At 38.2% G+C, this 20201-nt stretch overlaps 1 protein-coding gene across 2 annotated transcripts in view; it reads right to left on the reverse strand.

Annotated features, from left to right (window-relative positions):
• Nucleotides 1–2434: 2434 nt before the first annotated feature.
• Nucleotides 2435–20201, reverse strand: part of LOC116873527 (probable inactive serine protease 58) — a 35532-nt gene continuing 17765 nt past the window's right edge. The window contains exons 3-5 of one of the 2 annotated variants that reach the window (XM_032867356.1): nt 4326–4570; nt 3390–3526; nt 2435–3002 (exon numbers count right to left, since the gene is read on the reverse strand). In XM_032867356.1, the coding sequence (XP_032723247.1) occupies nt 2853–3002; nt 3390–3526; nt 4326–4570 (532 nt within the window). In that variant the 3' untranslated portion in view covers nt 2435–2852. The remainder of the gene's footprint in view (nt 3003–3389; nt 3527–4325; nt 4571–20201) is intronic. The other variant, XM_032867347.1, reaches the window with a different exon arrangement.

Genomic DNA, 20201 nt, shown 5'->3' on the forward strand with positions numbered 1-20201 from the left:
TCATTCGCCTGCCACACTGCCCAAAACAAGGTTTCAACAATAGCTCATTACAACGTTATCTCAACACTGAATGTAGAGGGACTGATGTTTAATAAGCCAAACTGCTTCATGTATCCATCCCCAAACCAAATGGGGGGGGGAAGTTCACTGATAAGTTTAAATCAATGCAGACCATACCCCAGAGAATGACTGTGACCTTACAGAGGAGGGGTGGAGTGGATGCTGGGAGGGCAGTCACAGTGTCCACCACCAAGATTATCAAGTCTAACTCTTGTTTTATAGATAAAGCAAATCTAAAAACCAAAGTTCATTGATTTTCCAAATTTACAGTTTGTCAATTCTAGGCTAAGAACTGAAGCACAGTCTACAGAAACTGAGTATTAACCCCCTACATATTTCCAAAGAAGGACGTGGACTGAGGAAGAAAAGCTGTGATGTCAGAAGCATATAAATCATTGGCAAGTAAGTGGTAATAAATATGGTGGGCTTACAAGAGCTTACCCATGGAACCAATGGAAATGAAGACCCATAAACACACTGAGGGGTAAATAAAGCCAAATATGTAACATCTACACATGAGTCTAGAAGAGACCTTTGAAGTACTATATAAAAAAATTATGTACCCAAGAGGTGATCCCTATCCTCCTGATCTGAAGGTGAGACATGACTGAAACACAAGGTTGGAGACAGGACGGGGAACCAGAGTACAGCGAAAAGCCATCCACTTGACCAAATAGGGCAAGCATTCCTGTTCCCATTGTTGTGTTCTGCAATTACGATACTGAAATTTGAAGCTTGGTTGTAGGGATCCATTTAAATGAAAAGTACTTAAACTACAGAGAAGGTCATGGAACATTAGTCCTAGCCCATGTAAAGAGAAAAAGGAACCAAAATAAAAGTGAGCAGTTGTTGGTGGGCATATCAGGAGAGGAAGGTGGATGTGATACCTGAAGTTCTTAGTAGACTAACTTAAAATGGAGAATAGTTTAAAAAAAAAAAAAAGAAAGAAAGAACAGAAAAGAAAGGAAAAAAAGAGTTTAGGTGAAATTGATAGGATAATTAACAAAATATTCACACAATCCAAAAATTAGTAGTATGATAAACAGTCCTGGCTCAGTTAGATACACAGATGGTGATGAGATGATGATTAGATAGATAGATGATAGCTAGATGATGATGATAGATAGATAGATAGATAGATAGATAAATGATAGATGATAAATAGATAGAAGATAAGACGACAACTGGATAGACAGACTTACCTTTTCTTTTTCAAATTGAGGAATGAGATGAAAAAGAGAGAAGGTAATTCATACATAAAAACTCAAGTCTGGAAGATACAAAGTAAACAGTCCTTAAAATTGAAGAGTTTATGACCCAATCAATAAGAAAAGGCTTGTAATTAAAACACCTGACTCAGCCTAGAACAATGGCAGTGGAATGGAGAAAGTGAGGTCTGTAAGCCTGAGGCCTCAGGGTAGGTTGTTAGGAAGGACTCAGGACTCAGGGCGGGTTGTTAGGAAGATCATCCCAGTAAAAAGTTTACCTGCAACTAGTTCAGTTGGCTGATGACAATACACAACCTGGCATATGGCAAAGATGAAAAGGATTGTTAGCAACCAGGAATTAGTGGGAATTAACTAGGCAACAAAAGGGCGAAAGAGGTGGAAACGGTCAAAATTAGTTATGGCTGTTAATTCCTACACTGTTCCTCTGCATACGATGCACTTCCCACATTATCTCTGAGCCCCATGAGAGTCTTAAAAAGAAAAATCCTTTGGTTTTGTGACCCTGTAAACACAGGTGATTTAATCAACTGGGTAGCGATTTGAATTATAATAAATCCCAATATTTCATAGCATGGGGTAAAAGGTAAAACAAAAATACATTTCACATTTCAGAGATAAATTTCTTGAATGTTGAATATTTTATATGAAAATGGATAGGCTTTAGTTTAAAATCAGTTTAATCTCTCACGGATTAATGAAAAACAGTATATGGAAAACAGATTTTTGGAATGACAAGCGTCTTGTGAGTATGCTTGTGGATGAACGCGTGTGCTCGTGAGTGCCTACACTGTACAGAATGTGTATTCAGAGGCATGTATGAGTGGCAGAATCCTCATGAACTCCACCACTTTGTACCCCTCTAAGCAAGTATGTGTGATTTTAAATAAAAAGCAGTAAACCAGAATGAAAATGTACTGGAAAAAAAAAAAACATTCTTATGAATATGCATTGCAGCTTTTGTTCAAAATACAGAAATCCTTATTTAGCCCAAATATTACAATGACCTTTGGGTGGTTTCAGTAAACCTAAGCAAATTCTATAGATCCTTTAAGTAACTAATGGGAACTAACTACAACCACCCATACACACACACACAAACACACACCCACACTTATACAGGAGACACTTATCATTAGAAAAATTGCTAATTATCTGACCAACTTTTGGCAAATTATTGCTCAGCTATATGGTTACACTTTGCCCAAACAGACTCCTGGTAGCTATTATCCCTCATTCCACTTGTTTTTTGTGTTCTTAAGATAAGGCAGAGAGTATTTTAATGGAAATATCTGAGTTGGTAGAATCCAGAAAGATTCCTGGGGGAATTCTACTTCCTGAGACCAGCACTCGGGTTTTCCATGTAATAAACATTTAGTCATGAGTTAGGAATAAGCAAAGAAGCATTAAAGAGATTAGAGTCATGCCAACACCCAAGAGTCATCAACGATCTCTTTTGGAACTCCAATAAAACCTAGACCCTAGGAGAGACTGGGACTGAGATACAGAATGTGGTTGCTGTGGATCAGCTGGGAGGTAAGGGTGTCAGTGGAGCTCTATATCAGCTTATTTTGTAGACATAACGTTCTTGATCCATGGAACGTAGTTGTGTAGGTCAGTGAAGACAACAGCATATCCTGTTAGAATACATCCAGTTTCCCAAGATAAAATTCCTTGTAATTCACTGCCACAGATGGCTGGTGCCGCTGTGACCACCTGCCAGATAGAGTAGAGGGATCAGAAACTCCTTCCCACCTGAGATTTCCTCAACACCTGAACAAAAATGAAAGCTACTACATTTGCCATGCAAAGGGGTCCAAGACAGAAGAATACAGTATGAAAGCTTCTTCCCATTGCTTTAATGACCCCTACACCTCCCAATCATCCCTACACAGATATTTCCAGGCAGTAGCTAGAAGATAGCTTTCCACCCCAAAATCTATTTCTTTCATCTCTATCACAGGGTGGAGAAGAAAGAGTCATTATTCATCAGCCCCTTCCTCTCTGAGCTCCTAGCCTGACTAAAAAATCCAGCCCCTCCAAGAATGAGAGACACGAAGAGTAGAGACTGAGCTTAGGGGCAAATGAGGTAAGAAGACTTACCTGGCAGGGCTCTTGGGTTCCTAGCATGGGTCCTATGCAGAACATGTTTTCAAGGAGTTTTTCACCCAGTAATTTTTTGCAGTTTATATTAGAGCTCAGTTGAATCTTGACTCTTTGCAGCTTATGCTTTGAATTTCCTAAGAACAAAAAATAAGGAGACTTTGATTCCTATCTGCCTTTTCATAAGGCATCCTGCCTCCCCCTACTTCAGGGCTTCCTCTCAGTAAAAATAAATTATCATGAATCAAACACATCCTCCTGCTCAATTTATCATCTCTGACAGATGATCAGCAGCAAAGGGTGGTTGCTGAGAAGACAATCCATGCATGAAACAAGATCTGAATCCAAGCTCTGTCATTACCAAGTTCATTACCTTGGAAAATTAATTTCCCTGAGTCTTAGTTTCCTGTCTTATAAGATATAAATCCCAAGGAAACTTATCTACATGATATGTGATGATGACTATATAATATGTATAGGATGCTTTGTCCCTGGTATGTAATTAATGATTGACAAATGGTAGTTACTACCATTGTTGTAATCGATAACAATATAATACTCCTGCTAGGTAAAGGGAAAATATGATTCTTACCAATTCACAAATTAAGATTCAAAGAAGTGAAAGAATTTGTTCATAAACCTATAAAGAATGTTATAATCAATACTCAAACATAGACTTCAGATTCTAATCCCTGTGGTGTGTGCCAATGTGATACATTCATGTAACACCTTGATTTAGGATTTGATTCCCAAAACTCTAAAGATCACTTCTTCTATTCTAGAGAGCCAATACTGTTGTTCCAAGTCTAGCTTTATACATGTGCCTAGAAATCTGGCATTAGTACTATAAGTTTCAATACCTTCCCTTAAATCCTTAGAGATCCTAAAGATATGAATATATCCAAGAACTAACTCTTCTTTTTGATAGTCACTCACCAATAAAGTTTTTGTTGTCTAACCAAGTGTGAATCAAACAATCTTTAATTGTGTTCTTGAGAGTAGGCAACTGAAAAATCATGGTGGAGAAGGTAAAAGGTAGAGGTAGCTTTATCAGCATGAGGTCATCTTTCGGAGAGGTAACGGTAAAGTTTGGGTGAATAATGATCCTGTCATAAGGTACAAACTCCCCAGTAAAGTCTTGAATATTTGTGGAACTGCCATAAAAGATGATCTGAAGATCTCTGAAAAATGAAAAAGAGAAAAAAGATTAATGCTCCCAGATCCCAAGGCTAATCACATACACACACACACACACACACACACACGCACACACACACACACTCCTTCTATGGTAGCCCATTAAATCTTTTCCTCTCATTTTTTCCACTTAATTCTTTATGTGTAGCTGCCACATGTGGTCACACAGATTATGCATTATACAAGCCAATGGGTTGTCATTCACATAGACTATAATGTAAATGGTCCTGCCAGGAGTTAAGCAATGCAATGGCTTGGCTCTGTTCTTAGCATAATTCTAGAGAGAAGCTCCAATTCAAGACCTGGAAATGGTAGAAAGAAGAATGCAAATGGATAGTCAAGGCTTTTATGAAATAGTAGGCTCTGTTAGGGAGGCTCCTTTGGCAAAGGGGAATAGGAAATGTAAAATTGTATAGAGGAAGTAGGTAACAGCTTTGAGAGTTTAAATGTTCTAAAGCTAGGGAGGATTGCCTGAATATACTATGGTCTACTCACATCTATCAAAACTGCTGGCTTAACAGGGTTTTCTGGTGGTCCTTTGGAAAAACAAGAGTCAAAAATCCTGGATGTTCCACTGAGATCCAGTTGAGATCCACTCACAAGCATGGCTCAAGACTCTAAATTCAGAACAGGGCACTCCAGTGAGGCCCATGAGTCTCCCACTCAGGTATTTCTCCAACCACAAGAGTGAGATAAGTACCACACTGGTACTAAGTACCAAATTTTTGTTGAGCTCCCAAATGCTAAGATTATATTGTCTCCTAACAACAGTACCATTTGTCTCTCAGTCTGTCTTTGACACCTTATAGAGAGTTGTAAAGTTTAAAGAGATAGGACAGGGTGGGTGTGCCCTGGGTGTCTCAGTTGGTTAAACATCTGACTCTTGATTTTGGCTCAAGTCATGATCTCAGGGTTGTGAGACTGAACCCCGTGTGGGGCTCTGCATGCAGAGCAGAGTTGGCTTGTCCCTCTCCCTCCAGCCCCCTACCCCGGCTCACACCTATGCTCTCCCTTTCTCTCTCTCTCCAAAATAAATAAATAAATAAAATATTTTTTAAAAATAAAATAAAAATAAAGAGATAGAACAGGAGTAGGCCTGATAAATTCATCCTTGAGCTAAGCCCAAGGACTGATAAGTTTAAAAGGTCTCATCAGAGCAATATCCTTTAGGCAAATTTTGCTTTCAGTCACTTTTACAAGACATTAGATATTATAAGTACTTTCCTTAGTTTTGCTGTGTTCCTGAGAACTTTGTTTCATACTTTGTTTGTCATACTTTGTTTCATCTGCTTGTAGTGAAGGATTTTGCTGGGCCCCCAGGTAGGGATGACTGGTCTTTGGCCAAGTTGCTTTTTACTGACTGCTGTGCTTCTCATTAGATCATCTCAGTCTATTTGGTTCTCTATACCAAACATATGTTCCGTTTGTGTTTAAATTCGTATGATATCTCTCCAGTTGGCATAATTCCTCCAGAAAAATATGAAATTGCAGTGGCCACTGGGAGGAATTTTGACAAGAGCAAGACTGTTCATTGGACTGATACATTAGAACAGAAAAGGAAGAAACCGTGATATTGTTTCTTTCTCTCTTGCCTTTCTAAATGAGAGATCACTTAATGACCCCCACAAATCCATTTCCATAACTTGGGAATTAACGAGCACTGGTGTTTTAGCTATAGAACTTGATGGAATTTTTAGGCCCAACTTATTGTTTAAATAAGTTGTAATAACTCTTGTGCATCTGTGTTTGTCAAATTGTTTTTTTTCTGTTGTAAAGATTACTCTCCCGTCTTTCTAAAGGGAAGTCATTAGTTCTTCCAGTGTTAATTTAATAACTATCTAAAACTGGTGCCCTCTAATATTTTCTCTTATCCTTCCTCTATTTCTCGTTTTTCCTTCCCCTAATTTTATGACTTAATTTATCATAAAATATGCTTATAAGTAAATAGAGAGGTTTATATTGAAAAAAGAGTTCATGATAAATAGATGATTCAGGCAAGTTAGAGCGAGTGAATTTCAGCTTAAGATAACTCTATAGTATGCAAAACTGAACCGTGGTAGAAGAACAAGAGAATAGTGGTTCCCTCTGAGAGATATGGATAGAATATAACTAAGAATGCCTATGAGAACCAAACCTTACACCTAAAGGAGCTAGAAAAGGAACACCAAGTAAAGCCTAAAGTCAGTAGAAGAAGGGAAATAATAAAGACTAGAGCAGAAATAATATAGAAACAAGACAGTAGACCAAATCAACAAAACTAAGCGCTGGTTCTTTTAAAGAATTAATAAAATTAATAAACCCCAACCAAACTTATCAAAAAGAAAAGAGAAAGGACTCAAATAAATAAAACCATGAATGAGAGGAGAGATCACAACCAACACCACAGAAATACAAGCAATTATAAGAGAATACTATGAAAAAGTATATGCCAATGAACTGGGCAATCTGGAAGAAATGGATAAATTCCTAGAAACATACAAACTACCAAAACTGAAACAAGAAGAAATAGAAAATTTGAACAAACCTATAACCATCAAAGAAATTGAATCAGTAATCAAAAATCTCCCAAAAAAACAAAAGTCCAGGGACAGATAGCTTCCCATGGGACTTCTACCAGACATTTAAAGAAGAGTTAATACCATGATGCCTGGGTGGCTCAGTCAGTTAAGCAACTGACTCTTTTTTTCTTTAATATTTTTATTTTTTTCAGTGTTCCAAGATTCATTGTCTAGGCACCACAGCCAGTGCTCCATGCAGTATGTGCCCTCCTTAATACCCACCACCAGGCTTACCCATCCTCCCACCCCCCTCCCTTCCAAAACCCTCAGTTTGTTTCTCTGAGCCCACAGTCTCTCATGGTTTGTCTCCCCCTCTGATTTCCCCCAAAACAAGTGACTCTTGATTTTGGCTGAAGTTATGATCACAAGGTCTTGAGACTGAGCCCCACATCAGTCTCTGTGTTCAATGCAGAGTCCTCTTGAGATTCTCTCTCTTCTTCTGCCCCCCCACCACACTCACGTGCTCTTTCTTTCTAAAATAAATAAAAATAAAGCTAATAAATAAAAATATCTATTTAAAACTTCCAAATTCATTCTACAAAGTCAGCATTACTTTGATTCCAAAACTAGACAAAAACCCCACTAAAAAGGAGAATTGTAGGCCAATACCCCTGATGAATGTGAATGCAAAAATTCTCAACATACTAGCAAATCTAATCCAACAGTACATTAAGAGAATTATTCACCACAATCAAGTAGGATTTATTCCTGGGCTGCAGGGGTGGTTCAAGATTCCCAAATCAATCAATGTGATACACCACATTAATAAAAGAATGGATAAAAACCATATGATCCTCTCAAGAGATGCAGAAAAAGCATTTGACAAAATACAGCATCTAATCCTGATAAATATGCTCAAGAAAGCAGGGATAGAAGGAACATTCCTCAACATCATAAGGCCATATATGAAAGAACCACAGCTAATATCATCCTCAGTGAGGGGAAAAACTAAGAGCGTTTCCTCTACAGTCAGAAACAAGCCAGAAATGACCACTCTCATCACTGTTATCTAACCTATTACTGGAAGTACCAACCACAACAATCACACAACAAAAATAAATAAAAGGCATCCAAACTGGCAAGGAAGAAGTCAAACTTTCACTATTCATGGACGACATGATACTCTGCATAGAACACCCGAAAGACTCAACCAAAATATTACTAGAACTGATACATGAGGGGCGTCTGGGTGGCTCAGTGGGTTAAAGCCTCTGCCTTCAGCTCAGGTCATGGTCCCAGGGTCCTGCGATTGAGCCCCGCATCAGGCTCTCTGCTCAGCAAAGAGCCTGCTTCCCTTCCTCTCTCTCTGCCTGCCTCTGCCTACTTGTGATCTCTGTCTGTCAAATAAATAAATAAAATCTTTAAAAAAAAAACAAAACTGATACATGAGTTCAGCAAAGTCACAGGCTATAAAATCACCACACAGAAATCTGTTGCTTTTCTATACACAAATAATGAAGTAGTAGAAAGAGAAATCAAATAATTGGTCCCATTTAACCATAAGATACCTAACAATAAACTTAACCAAAGAGGTAAAAGATCTGTACTCTGAAAACTAGAAAACACTTATGAAAGAAACTGAAGAGAACACAAAGAAATAGAAAGACATTCCATGCTTAAGGATTAGAAGAACAAATATTGGTAAAATATCTGTATTATCCAAAGCAATCTACACATTTAATGCAAATCTTATCAAATTATCACCATTTTTCACAGAGCTAGAACAAACAATCCTAAAATTTGTATAGAACCATAAAAGACCCTAAATAGGCAGAGCAGTCTTTAAAAACAAAAGCAAAGCTAGAGGCATCCAGCTTTATTACAAAGCTGTTGTCATCAAGCTAGTATGATACTGGTGCAAAAACAGATGCGCAGGTCAATGGAACAGAATAGAAAAGCCAAAAATGGACCCACAACTATATGGTCAACTAATCTTTGACATAAAAAAGGGAAAGAATATCCAATGGAAAAAAGACAGTCACTACAATAAACTGTATTAGGGTAACTGGACAGCCACATGCAGAAGAATGAAACTGGACCACTTTCTTATACCAAACACAAAAATAAATTCAAAATACATGAAAGACCTACATGTGAGGCAGGAAACCACCAAAACCCCAGAGGAGACACAGGCCACAATGTATTTGAGCTCAGCCACAGCAACTTCTTGCTAGACACACTGCCAGAGGCAAAAGAAACAAAATTAAAAATTAACTATTGGGACTTCCTCAAGATAAAAAGCATTTGCACAGCAAAGGAAACAATCAATTAAACTGAACAGCAACCTACAAAATAGGAGAAGACATTTGTAAATCATATATCTGATAAAGGGCTAGTATCCAAAATCTATAAAGAACTTATCAAACTCAACACCCAAAAAATAAAGAATCCAGCTAAAAAATGGACAAAAGATATGAATAGACATTTTTCCAAATAAGACATCCAGATGGCTAACAGACACATGAGAAGATGCTCAACATCCGTCAGCATCAGAGAAATGCAAATAAACCCTTTGTCTGTAGTGTCATTTGTGAAAATCTTCTCCCATTCCATGGGTTGCCTCTTTGTTTTGTTGACTGTTTCCTTTGCTGTACAGAAGGTTTTGATCTTGATGAAGTCTCAAAAATTCATTTTCACTTTTGTTTTCTTTGCCTTTGGAGACATAGCTTGAGAGAAGTTGCTGTGGCCGATATCGAAGAGGTTACTGCCTATGCTCTCCTCTATGATTCTGATGAATTCCTGCCTCACGTTGAGGTCTTTTATCCATTTCAAGTTTATCTTTGTGTATGGTGTAAGAGAATGGTCAAGTTTCATTCTTCTACATATAGCTGTCCAATTTTCCCAGCACCATTTATTGAAGAGACTGTCTTTTTTCCACTGGATATTTTTTCCTGTTTTGTCAAAGATTATTTGACCATAGAGCTGTGGGTCCATATCTGGATCTCTACTCTGTTCCACTGGCCTATGTGTCTGTTTTTGTGCCAGTACCATGCTGTCTTGGTGATCACAGCTTTGTAATAAATCAGGGAACATGATGCCTCCAGCTTTGTTTTTCTTTTTCAACAGTTCCTTAGCAATTCAGGGTCCCTTCTGGTTCCATACAAATTTAGGATTGTTTGTTCCAGCACTTCAAAAAATGCCAGTGGAATTTTGATTGGGATGGCATTGAAAGTGAAGATTGTTCTGGGCAGTATAGATATTTTAACAATGTTTATTCTTCCGATCCATGAACATGGAATGCTTTTCCATCTTTCTGAGTCTTCTTCAATTTCTTTCATGAGTGTTCTGTAGTTCCTTGAGTACAGATCCTTTACCCCTTTGGTTAGGTTTATTCCCAGGTAACTTATGGTTCTTGGTGCTATAGTAAATGGAATCGACTCTCTAATTTCCCTTTCTATATTTTCATAGTTAGTGTATAAGAACACAACTGATTTCTGTACATTGGTTTTGTATCTTGCCACATTACTGAATTGCTGTATGAGTTCTAGTAGTTTGGGGGTGGAATCTTTTGGGTTTGACTTCTTCTCTGCCAATTTGGATGCCTTTTATTTCTCTTTGTTGTCTGATTGCTGTTGCTAGGACTTCTAGTACTATGTTGGACAACAGTGGCAAGAGTGGGCATCCTTGTCATGTTCCTGATCTCAACACTCCAGAAAACAGATAATCACATCTAAAAATGGGCAGAAGACATGAACAGACACTTCTCCAAAGAAGACGTACAAATGGCTAACAGACACATGAAAAAAATGTTCATCATCATTAGCCATCAGGGAAATTCAAATCAAAACCACATTGAGATACCAACTTATGCCAGTTAGAATGGCCAAAATTAACAAGATGAGAAACAACAAGTGTTGGAGAGGCTGTGGAGAAAGGGGAACACTCATACAATTGGTGGGAAGAATGCAAGTTGGTGCAGACCCTTTGGAAAACAGTGTGGAGATTCCTTAAGAAACTAAAAATAGAGCTTCCCTATGACCCTGCAATTGCACTACTGGGTATTTACCCCAAAGATACAGATGTAGTGAAAAGAAGGGCCATATGTACCTCAATGTTCATAGCCACAATGGCCACAATTGCCCAACTGTGGAAAGAGCCAAGATGCCCTTCAACAGACAAATGGATAAAGAAGATGTGGTCCATATATATAATGGAATATTACACCTGCATCAGAAAGAATGAATACCCAATTTTGTATCAACATGGATGGGTCTGGAGGAGATTATGCTGAGTGAAATAAGTCAAGCAGAGAAAATCAATTATCATATTGTTTCACTTACTTGTGGAGCATAAGGAATAACATGGAGGATGTTAGGAGAAGGAAAGGAAAGGTGAATTGGGGGAAATCAGAGGGGGAGATGAAGCATGGGAGACTATGGATTCTGAGCAACAAATTGAGGGTTTTGGAAGGGAAGGGGGTGGAGGGATAGGTGAGCCTGGTGGTGGGTATTATGGAGGGCACTTATTGCATGGAGCACAGGGTATGGCGCATAAACAATGACTCTTGGAACACTGAAAAAAAATTAAAATAAAAAAGAAATGCAAATCAATACCATGATGAGATAACACCTCACACCTGTCAGAACGGCTATAATTAACAACACAGGAAACAACAGATGTTGGCAGGATGCAAAGAAAGGGGAGCCCTCATACACCGTTGGTGGGAATTCAAACTGGTGCAGCCCCTCTAAAAACAGTATGGATGTTCCTCAAAAAATTAAAAACAGAACTAACATATGATCCAGCAATTTATGACTAGGGATTTGGCCAAAGGATACAAATATATAATTCAAAGGGATATATGCACCCCGACGTTCATTATCTGTAATAGCCAAACTGTGGAAGCAGCCCAAGTATCCATTGACTGATGAATAGATAAAGAAGAGGTGGTGTACATATATACAATGGAATATTACTCAGCCATCAAAAAAGATGAAATCTTGCCATTTGCAACAAAATAGACAGAGCTAGACAGTATTATGCTAAGCGAAACAAGTCAGAGAAAAATAAATACATAAATACCATATGATTTCACTCATATGTGGAATTTAAGAAACAAAACAGATGAACATGGGGAAGGGGAGTAAAAAGAGATAGGGAAGCAAACCATTAGAGACCCCTAACTATAGAGAACAAACTGAGGTTTGATGGAAGTTGTTGGGCAGGGAATGGGCTAAATGGGCTTTGGATATTAAGGAGGGCACTTGTGATGAGCACTGAGTGCTATATTTAACTGATGAATCACGAAACTCTACATCTGACACCAATTTTACCATAAATATTAACTAACTAGGAATTAAAATAAAAACTTGAAATCAAAAAAGGGCATTTGAATATTATGTAACTTTAGACTCTGTTACATTAAATCTCCATATTAAAATTTATAAAGCAGGGGCGCCTGGGTGGCTCAGTGGGTTAAGCCTCTGCCTTTGGCTCAGGTCATGATCTCAGGGTCCTGGGATCGAGCCCCACATCAGGCTCTCTGCTCAGCAGGGAGCCTGCTTCCTCCTCTCTCTCTGCCTGCCTCTCTGCCTACTTGTGATCTCTGTCTGTCAAATAAATAAATAAATAAATATTTTTAAAAAATTATAAAGCAATGGCTAAAAGAATAGAAAGTGTGTATACTTCACAACAAAAATGAAAGAAGAATTAAAAGGTATCTAAAATATTAATCAAATAATAGAGCAAAAGCATTTTTAGAGAAATATAAAAAGAGTAGGAATTCAAAATAGGTAGAAACAAGACTGAGTATAGTAATAATCAATATAAACACAATAGCTTAAACTCACCAGTTAAAAGACAGATTGTAAATTGTATTTTTTTAATCTTACTATATGTAAATTAATAGATATATTTAAATCAAAAAGATACAGAAAGGTAGAAAAGATATAAAATGATATAGCAGGACAATACCAACCAACCAAAAAAAAAAAAAAAAACAGGATTGGCATATTAATATCTGAAAAATGGGCTATAAAACCAAAATATTAACTATATGAGAGAAAGTAATGATATATAGTAATAACTTTATTAGGAATGCACAAAGCACCTACATTTATAAATGTACCTGAACTTACATATACTTAATAAAATAGTCTAAAAAACATTTTTAAAAAACAAAAAGTAATAAATGTATAGGACTATTTTGATCAATCGAAATACAGAAGAATATTTCAATGCAAATCTCTAAATTATTCATATTAAGCAAAAAAAATAATAAGGATAACAAAGACTTGAACTACACAATTAAAGTTTGATATACATAGAAACTTCTATCCTAAAATTACAGCATGTACATTCTTTCAAACACATGAGGAGTTATAAAAATTGACTTTATACTGGTCCAAAAAGCAAGTCTCAATTCTCATCAAAGAATCAGTATCACATAGATCACATTCTCTGACCACAAAACAAACTATGACTCAAAGATTTTCTTTTAATATGGAAAGTTATCCTCCAAAATTTACCCAACCAAATTCTAAACTTAGGAATGAAAGGTTTAATCATGTGGAAATTTATAAAAATTATTTAGAATTAAAATAATAATGAAAATGGCCCTTTTCAAAGATGGTTAGTGGAAAATACACAGGAACATATGCATAAATTACTAGAAATGGTAAGAGAATATAACAAGAGAACATGCCATTAGATAAATTTATGATACAAGTTTATTATAACAACTGCATTTCCATCATTACTAATAGACAGAAAATATGATTTTCTGAAAGTACATCAATTAAAAATATAATAGAAAAACATAAGGTACTTTAAGAATAATTTTTTTTTTAATAAACACATAATATATTTTTTCCCCCAGGGGTACAGGTCTGTAAATCGCCAGGTTTACACACTTCACAGCACTCACCATAGCACATACCCTCCCCAATGTCCATAATAACCCCATCCCCCCCTCCCAAGCCCCCTCCCCCCAGCAACCCTCAGTTTGTTTTGTGAGATTAAGAGTCACTTATGGTTTATCTCCCTCCCAATCCCATCTTGCTTCATTTACTCTTCTCCTACCCCCTTAACCCCCATGTTGCATCTCCTCTCCCTCATATCAGGGAGATCATATGATAGTTGTCTTTCTCCGATTGACTTATTTCACTAAGCATGATACCCTCTAGTTCCATCCACGTCGTCGCAAATGGCAAGATTTCATTTCTTTTGATGGCTGCATAGTATTCCATTGTGTATATATACCACATCTTCTTTATCCATTCGTCTGTTGATGGACATCTAGGTTCTTTCCATAGTTTGGCTATTGTAGACATTGCTGCTATAAACATTCGGGTGCATGTGCCCCTTCGGATCACTACGTTTGTATCTTTAGGGTAAATACCCAGCAGTGCAATTGCTGGGTCATAGGGTAGTTCTATTTTCAACATTTTGAGGAACCTCCATGCTGTTTTCCAGAGTGGTTGCTCCAGCTTGCATTCCCACCAACAGTGTAGGAGGGTTCCCCTTTCTCCGCATCCTCGCCAGCATCTGTCATTTCCTGACTTGTTAATTTTAGCCATTCTGACTGGTGTGAGGTGGTATACCATTGTGGTTTTGACTTGTATTTCCCTTATGCCGAGTGATATGGAGCACTTTTTCATGTGTCTGTTGGCCATCTGGATGTCTTCTTTGCAGAAATGTCTGTTCATGTCTTCTGCCCATTTCTTGATTGGATTATTTGTTCTTTGGGTGTTGAGTTTGATAAGCTCTTTATAGATTTTGGACACTAGCCCTTTATCTGATATGTCGTTTGCAAATATCTTCTCCCATTCTGTCAGTCGTCTTTTGGTTTTGTTAACTGTTTCCTTTGCTGTGCAAAAGCTTTTGATCTTGATGAAATCCCAATAGTTCATTTTTGCCCTTGCTTCCCTTGCCTTTGGTGATGTTCCTAGGAAGATGTTGCTGCGGCTGAGGTCGAAGAGGTTGCTGACTGTGTTCTCCTCAAGGATTTTGATAGATTCCTTTCTCACACTGAGCTCCTTCATCCATTTTGAGTCTATTTTCGTGTGTGGTGTAAGGAAATGATCCAATTTCATTTTTCTGCATGTGGCTGTCCAATTTTCCCAACACCATTTATTGAAGAGGCTGTCTTTTTTCCATTGGACATTCTTTCCTGCTTTGTCGAAGATTAGTTGACCATAGAGTTGAGGGTCTATTTCTGGGCTCTCTATTCTGTTCCATTGATCTATGTGTGTGTTTTTGTGCCAGTACCATGCTGTCTTGATGATGACAGCTTTGTAGTAGAGCTTGAAGTCTGGAATTGTGATGCCACCAACTTTGGCTTTCTTTTTCAATATTCCGTTGGCTATTCACGGTCTTTTCTGGTTCCATATAAATTGTAGGATTCTTTGTTCCATTTCTTTGAAAAAAAATGGATGGTACTTTGATAGGAATTGCATTAAATGTGTAGATTGCTTTAGGTAGCATAGACATTTTCACAATATTTATTCTTCCAATCCAGGAGCATGGAACATTTTTCCATTTCTTTGTGTCTTCCTCAATTTCTTTCATGAGTACTTTATAGTTTTCTGTGTATAGATTCTTAGTCTCTTTGGTTAGGTTTATTCCCAGGTATCTTATAGTTTTGGGTGCAATTGTAAATGGGATGGACTCCTTAATTTCTCTTTCTTCTGTCTTGTTGTTGGTGTAGAGAAATGCGACTGATTTCTGTGCATTGATTTTATATCCTGACACTTTACTGAATTCCTGTACAAGTTCTAGCAGTTTTGGAGTGGAGTCTTTTGGGTTTTCCACATAGAGTATCATATCATCTGCGAAGAGTGATAGTTTGACTTCTTCTTTGCCGATTTGGATGCCTTTAATTTCTTTTTGTTGTCTGATTGCTGAGGCTAAGACTTCTAGTACTATGTTGAATAGCAGTGGTGATAACGGACATCCCTGCCATGTTCCTGACCTTAGCGGAAATGCTTTCAGTTTTTCTCCATTGAGAATGATATTTGCGATGGGTTTTTCATAGATGGCTTTGATAACATTGAGGTATGTGCCCTCTATCCCTACACTTTGAAGAGTTTTGATCAGGAAGGGATGCTGTACTTTGTCAAATGCTTTTTCAGCATCCATGGAGAGTATCATATGGTTCTTGTTCTTTCTTTTATTAATATGTTGTATCACATTGATTGATTTGCAGCCTGGAATAAATCCCACTTGGTCGTGATGAATAATCCTTTTAATGTACTGTTGAATCCTATTGGCTAGTATTTTGGTGAGAATTTTTGCATCTGTGTTCATCAAGGATATTGGTCTGTAGTTCTCTTTTTTGATGGGATCCTTGTCTGGTTTGGGGATCAAGGTGAGGCTGGCCTCATAAAATGAGTTTGGAAGTTTTCCTTCCATTTCTATTTTTTGGAACAGTCTCAGGAGAATAGGAATTAGTTCTTCTTTAAATGTTTGGTAGAATTCCCCCGGGAAGCCGTCTGGCCCTGGGCTTTTGTTTGTTTGGAGATTTTTGATGACTGTTTCAATCTCCTTACTGGTTATGGGTCTGTTCAGGCTTTCTATTTCTTCCTGGTTCAGTTGTGGTAGCTTATATGTCTCTAGGAATGCATCCATTTCTTCCAGATTGTCAAATTTGTTGGCATAGAGTTGCTCATAATATGTTCTTATAATTGTCTGTATTTCTTTGGTGTTAGTTGTGATCTCTCCTCTTTCATTCATGATTTTATTTATTTGGGTCCTTTCTCTTTTCTTTTTGATAAGTCTGGCCAGGGGTTTATCAATCTTATTAATTCTTTCAAAGAACCAGCTCCTAGTTTCGTTGATTTGTTCTATTGTTTTTTTGGTTTCTATTTCATTGATTTCTGCTCTGATCTTTATGATTTCTCTTCTCCTGCTGGGTTTAGGGTTTCTTTCTTGTTCTTTCTCCAGCTCCTTTAGGTGTACGGTTAGGTTGTGTACCTGAGACCTTTCTTGTTTCTTGAGAAAGGCTTGTACCGCTATATATTTTCCTCTCAGGACTGCCTTTGTTGTGTCCCACAGATTTTGAACCGTTGTATTTTCATTATCATTTGTTACCATGAATTTTTTCAATTCTTCTTTAATTTCCTGGTTGACCCATTCATTCTTTAGAAGGATGCTGTTTAGTCTCCATGTATTTGGGTTCTTTCCAAATTTCCTCTTGTGATTGAGTTCTAGCTTCAGAGCATTGTGGTCTGAAAATATGCAGGGAATGATCCCAATCTTTTGATACCAGTTGAGACCTGATTTAGAACCGAGGATGTGATCTATTCTGGAGAATGTTCCATGGGCACTAGAGAAGAATGTGTATTCTGTTGCTTTGGGATGAAATGTTCTGAATATATCTGTGATATCCATCTGGTCCAGTGTGTCATTTAAGGCCTTTATTTCCTTGTTGATCTTTTGCTTGGATGATCTGTCTATTTCAGTGAGGGGAGTGTTAAAGTCACCTACTATTATTGTATTATTGTTGATGTGTTTCTTTGATTCTGTTATTAATTGGTTTATATAGTTGGCTTCTCCCACGTTAGGGGCATAGATATTTAAAATTGTTAGATCTTCTTGTTGGACAGATCCTTTGAGTATGATATAGTGTCCTTCCTCATCTCTTATTATAGTCTTTGGCTTAAAATCTAATTGATCTGATATGAGGATTGCCACTCCTGCTTTCTTCTGATGTCCATTAGCATGGTAAATTCTTTTCCACCCCCTCACTTTAAATCTGAAAGTGTCTTCGGGTTTAAAATGAGTTTCTTGTAGGCAACATATAGATGGGTTTTGTTTTTTTATCCATTCTGATACCCTGTGTCTTTTGATTGGGGCATTTAGCCCATTAACATTCAGGGTAACTATTGAGAGATATGAATTTAGTGCCATTGTATTGCCTGTAAGGTGACTGTTACTGTATATTGTTTCTGTTCCTTTCTGATCTACTAGTTTTAGGGTCTCTCTTTGCTTAGAGGACCCCTTTCAATATTTCTTGTAGAGCTGGTTTGGTGTTTGCAAATTCTTTCAGTTTTTGTTTGTCCTGGAAGCTTTTAATCTCTCCTTCTATTTTCAATGATAGCCTAGCTGGATATAGTATTCTTGGCTGCATGTTTTTCTCATTTAGTACTCTGAATATATCATGCCAGCTCTTTCTGGCCTGCCAGGTCTCTGTGGATAAGTCTGCTGCCAATCTAATATTTTTACCATTGTATGTTACAGACTTCTTCTCCCGGGCTGCTTTCAGGATTTTCTCTTTGTCACTAAGACTTGTAAATTTGACTATTAGGTGACGGGGTGTGGACCTATTCTTATTGATTTTGAGTGGGGTTCTCTGAACCTCCTGGATTTTGATGCTTGTTCCCTTTGCCATATTGGGGAAATTCTCTCCAATAATTCTCTCCAATATACCTTCTGCTCCCCTCTCTCTTTCTTCTTCTTCTGGAATCCCAATTATTCTAATGTTGTTTCATCTTATGGTGTCACTTATCTCTCGAATTCTGCCCTCGTGGTCCAGTAGCTGTTTGTCCCTCTTTTGCTCAGCTTCTTTATTCTCTGTCATTTGGTCTTCTATATCGCTAATTCTTTCTCCTGCCTCATTTATCCTAGCAGTGAGAGCCTCCATTTTTGATTGTACCTCATTAATAGCTTTTTTGATTTCAACTTGATTAGATTTTAGTTCTTTTATTTCTCCAGAAAGGGCTTTTATATCTCCCGAGAGGGTTTCTCTAATATCTTCCATGCCTTTTTCGAGCCCGGCTAGAACCTTGAGAATCGTCATTCTGAACTCTAGATCTGACATATTGCCAATGTCTGTATTGATTAGGTCCCTAGCCTTTGGTACTGCCTCTTGTTCTTTTTATTGTGGTGAATTTTTCCGCCTTGTCATTTTGTCCAGATAAGAGTATATGAAGGAACAAGTAAAATACTAAAAGCATGGCAACAACCCCAGGAAAATATGCTTTAGCCAAATCAGACTAGATCCCAAATGGTGAGGGGGGGGAGGGGATATAAAGAGGTTCAGAAAGAAAAAAAGAAAAGAAAAAATAAAGAAAAAAGAAAAAAGAAACAAATAAAAAAAGAAAACCAATAATGAAAAAATATAAAATGGAAAAAATATATATATTAGATAAACTAGTTAAAAAACGTTAAAAAAGAAAAGGGTAAAAGTTAAAAAAAAATAGGAGAAGAAGAGAAAAAAAAATTGAAAAAGAAAAAAAAATTAAATTAACTGCAAGGCTAAAGAATCATGGGGAGAAAGCCATGAGTTCCGTGCTTTGCTTTCTCCTCCTCTGGAATTCCGCTGCTCTCCTTGGTATTGAAACTGCACTCCTTGGTAGGTGAACTTGGTCCTGGCTGGGTTTCTTGTGGATCTTCTGGGGGAGGGGCCTGTTGTAGTGATTCTCAAGTGTCTTTGCCCCAGGCGGAGTTGCACCTTCTTTACCAGGGGCCGGGCTGAGTAATCCGCTAGGGTTTGCTTTCGGGAGCTTTTGTTCCCTGAGCGCTTTCCGTAGAGTCCAGAGGACGGGAATGAAGATGGCGGCCGCCCAGTCTCCGGGCCGGAGGAGCCGAGAGTTTGGGGCCCCACTCCTCAGTGCGCCCTCAGAGAACAGCGCCCAATTGCTCCCATCACCCTGGCCTCCGGCCGCGCTCCGAGCTGACCGAGCCTGCGAGCGGTTCAAGGTAAACCCGAGCTTAGAGCTCACTCCTCGGCTCTGTCTCTGTAGCCGGCTTCCCCGTTCTAACACCTGTAAGCTCTGCGACACTCAGACACCCCCGATTCTTCTGTGACCCTGCGGGACCTGGGGCCACGCTGACCCCGCGTGGGCTTCACCCCAGTTAAGCCTCTGGAGCGATGTCCCTCAGCGGAACAGACTTTTAAAAGTCCTGATTTTGTGCTCCGTTGCTCCGCCGCTTGCCGGGAGCCGGCCCCTCCCCCCGCGGTCTATCTTCCCGTCGCTTTGGATTCACTTCTCCGCCAGTCCTACCTTTCAGAAAGTGGTTGATTTCCTGTTTCTAGAATTGCTGTTCTTCTTCTCTTCGATCTCCCGTTGGATTTGTAGGTGTTTGCAATCTTTAGATAAGCTATCTAGCTGATCTC

The sequence above is a fragment of the Lontra canadensis genome, unplaced genomic scaffold (genome assembly GCF_010015895.1).
Source record: "Lontra canadensis isolate GAN:19392208 unplaced genomic scaffold, GSC_riverotter_1.0 scaffold2, whole genome shotgun sequence".
Classification (NCBI taxonomy): domain Eukaryota; kingdom Metazoa; phylum Chordata; class Mammalia; order Carnivora; family Mustelidae; genus Lontra; species Lontra canadensis.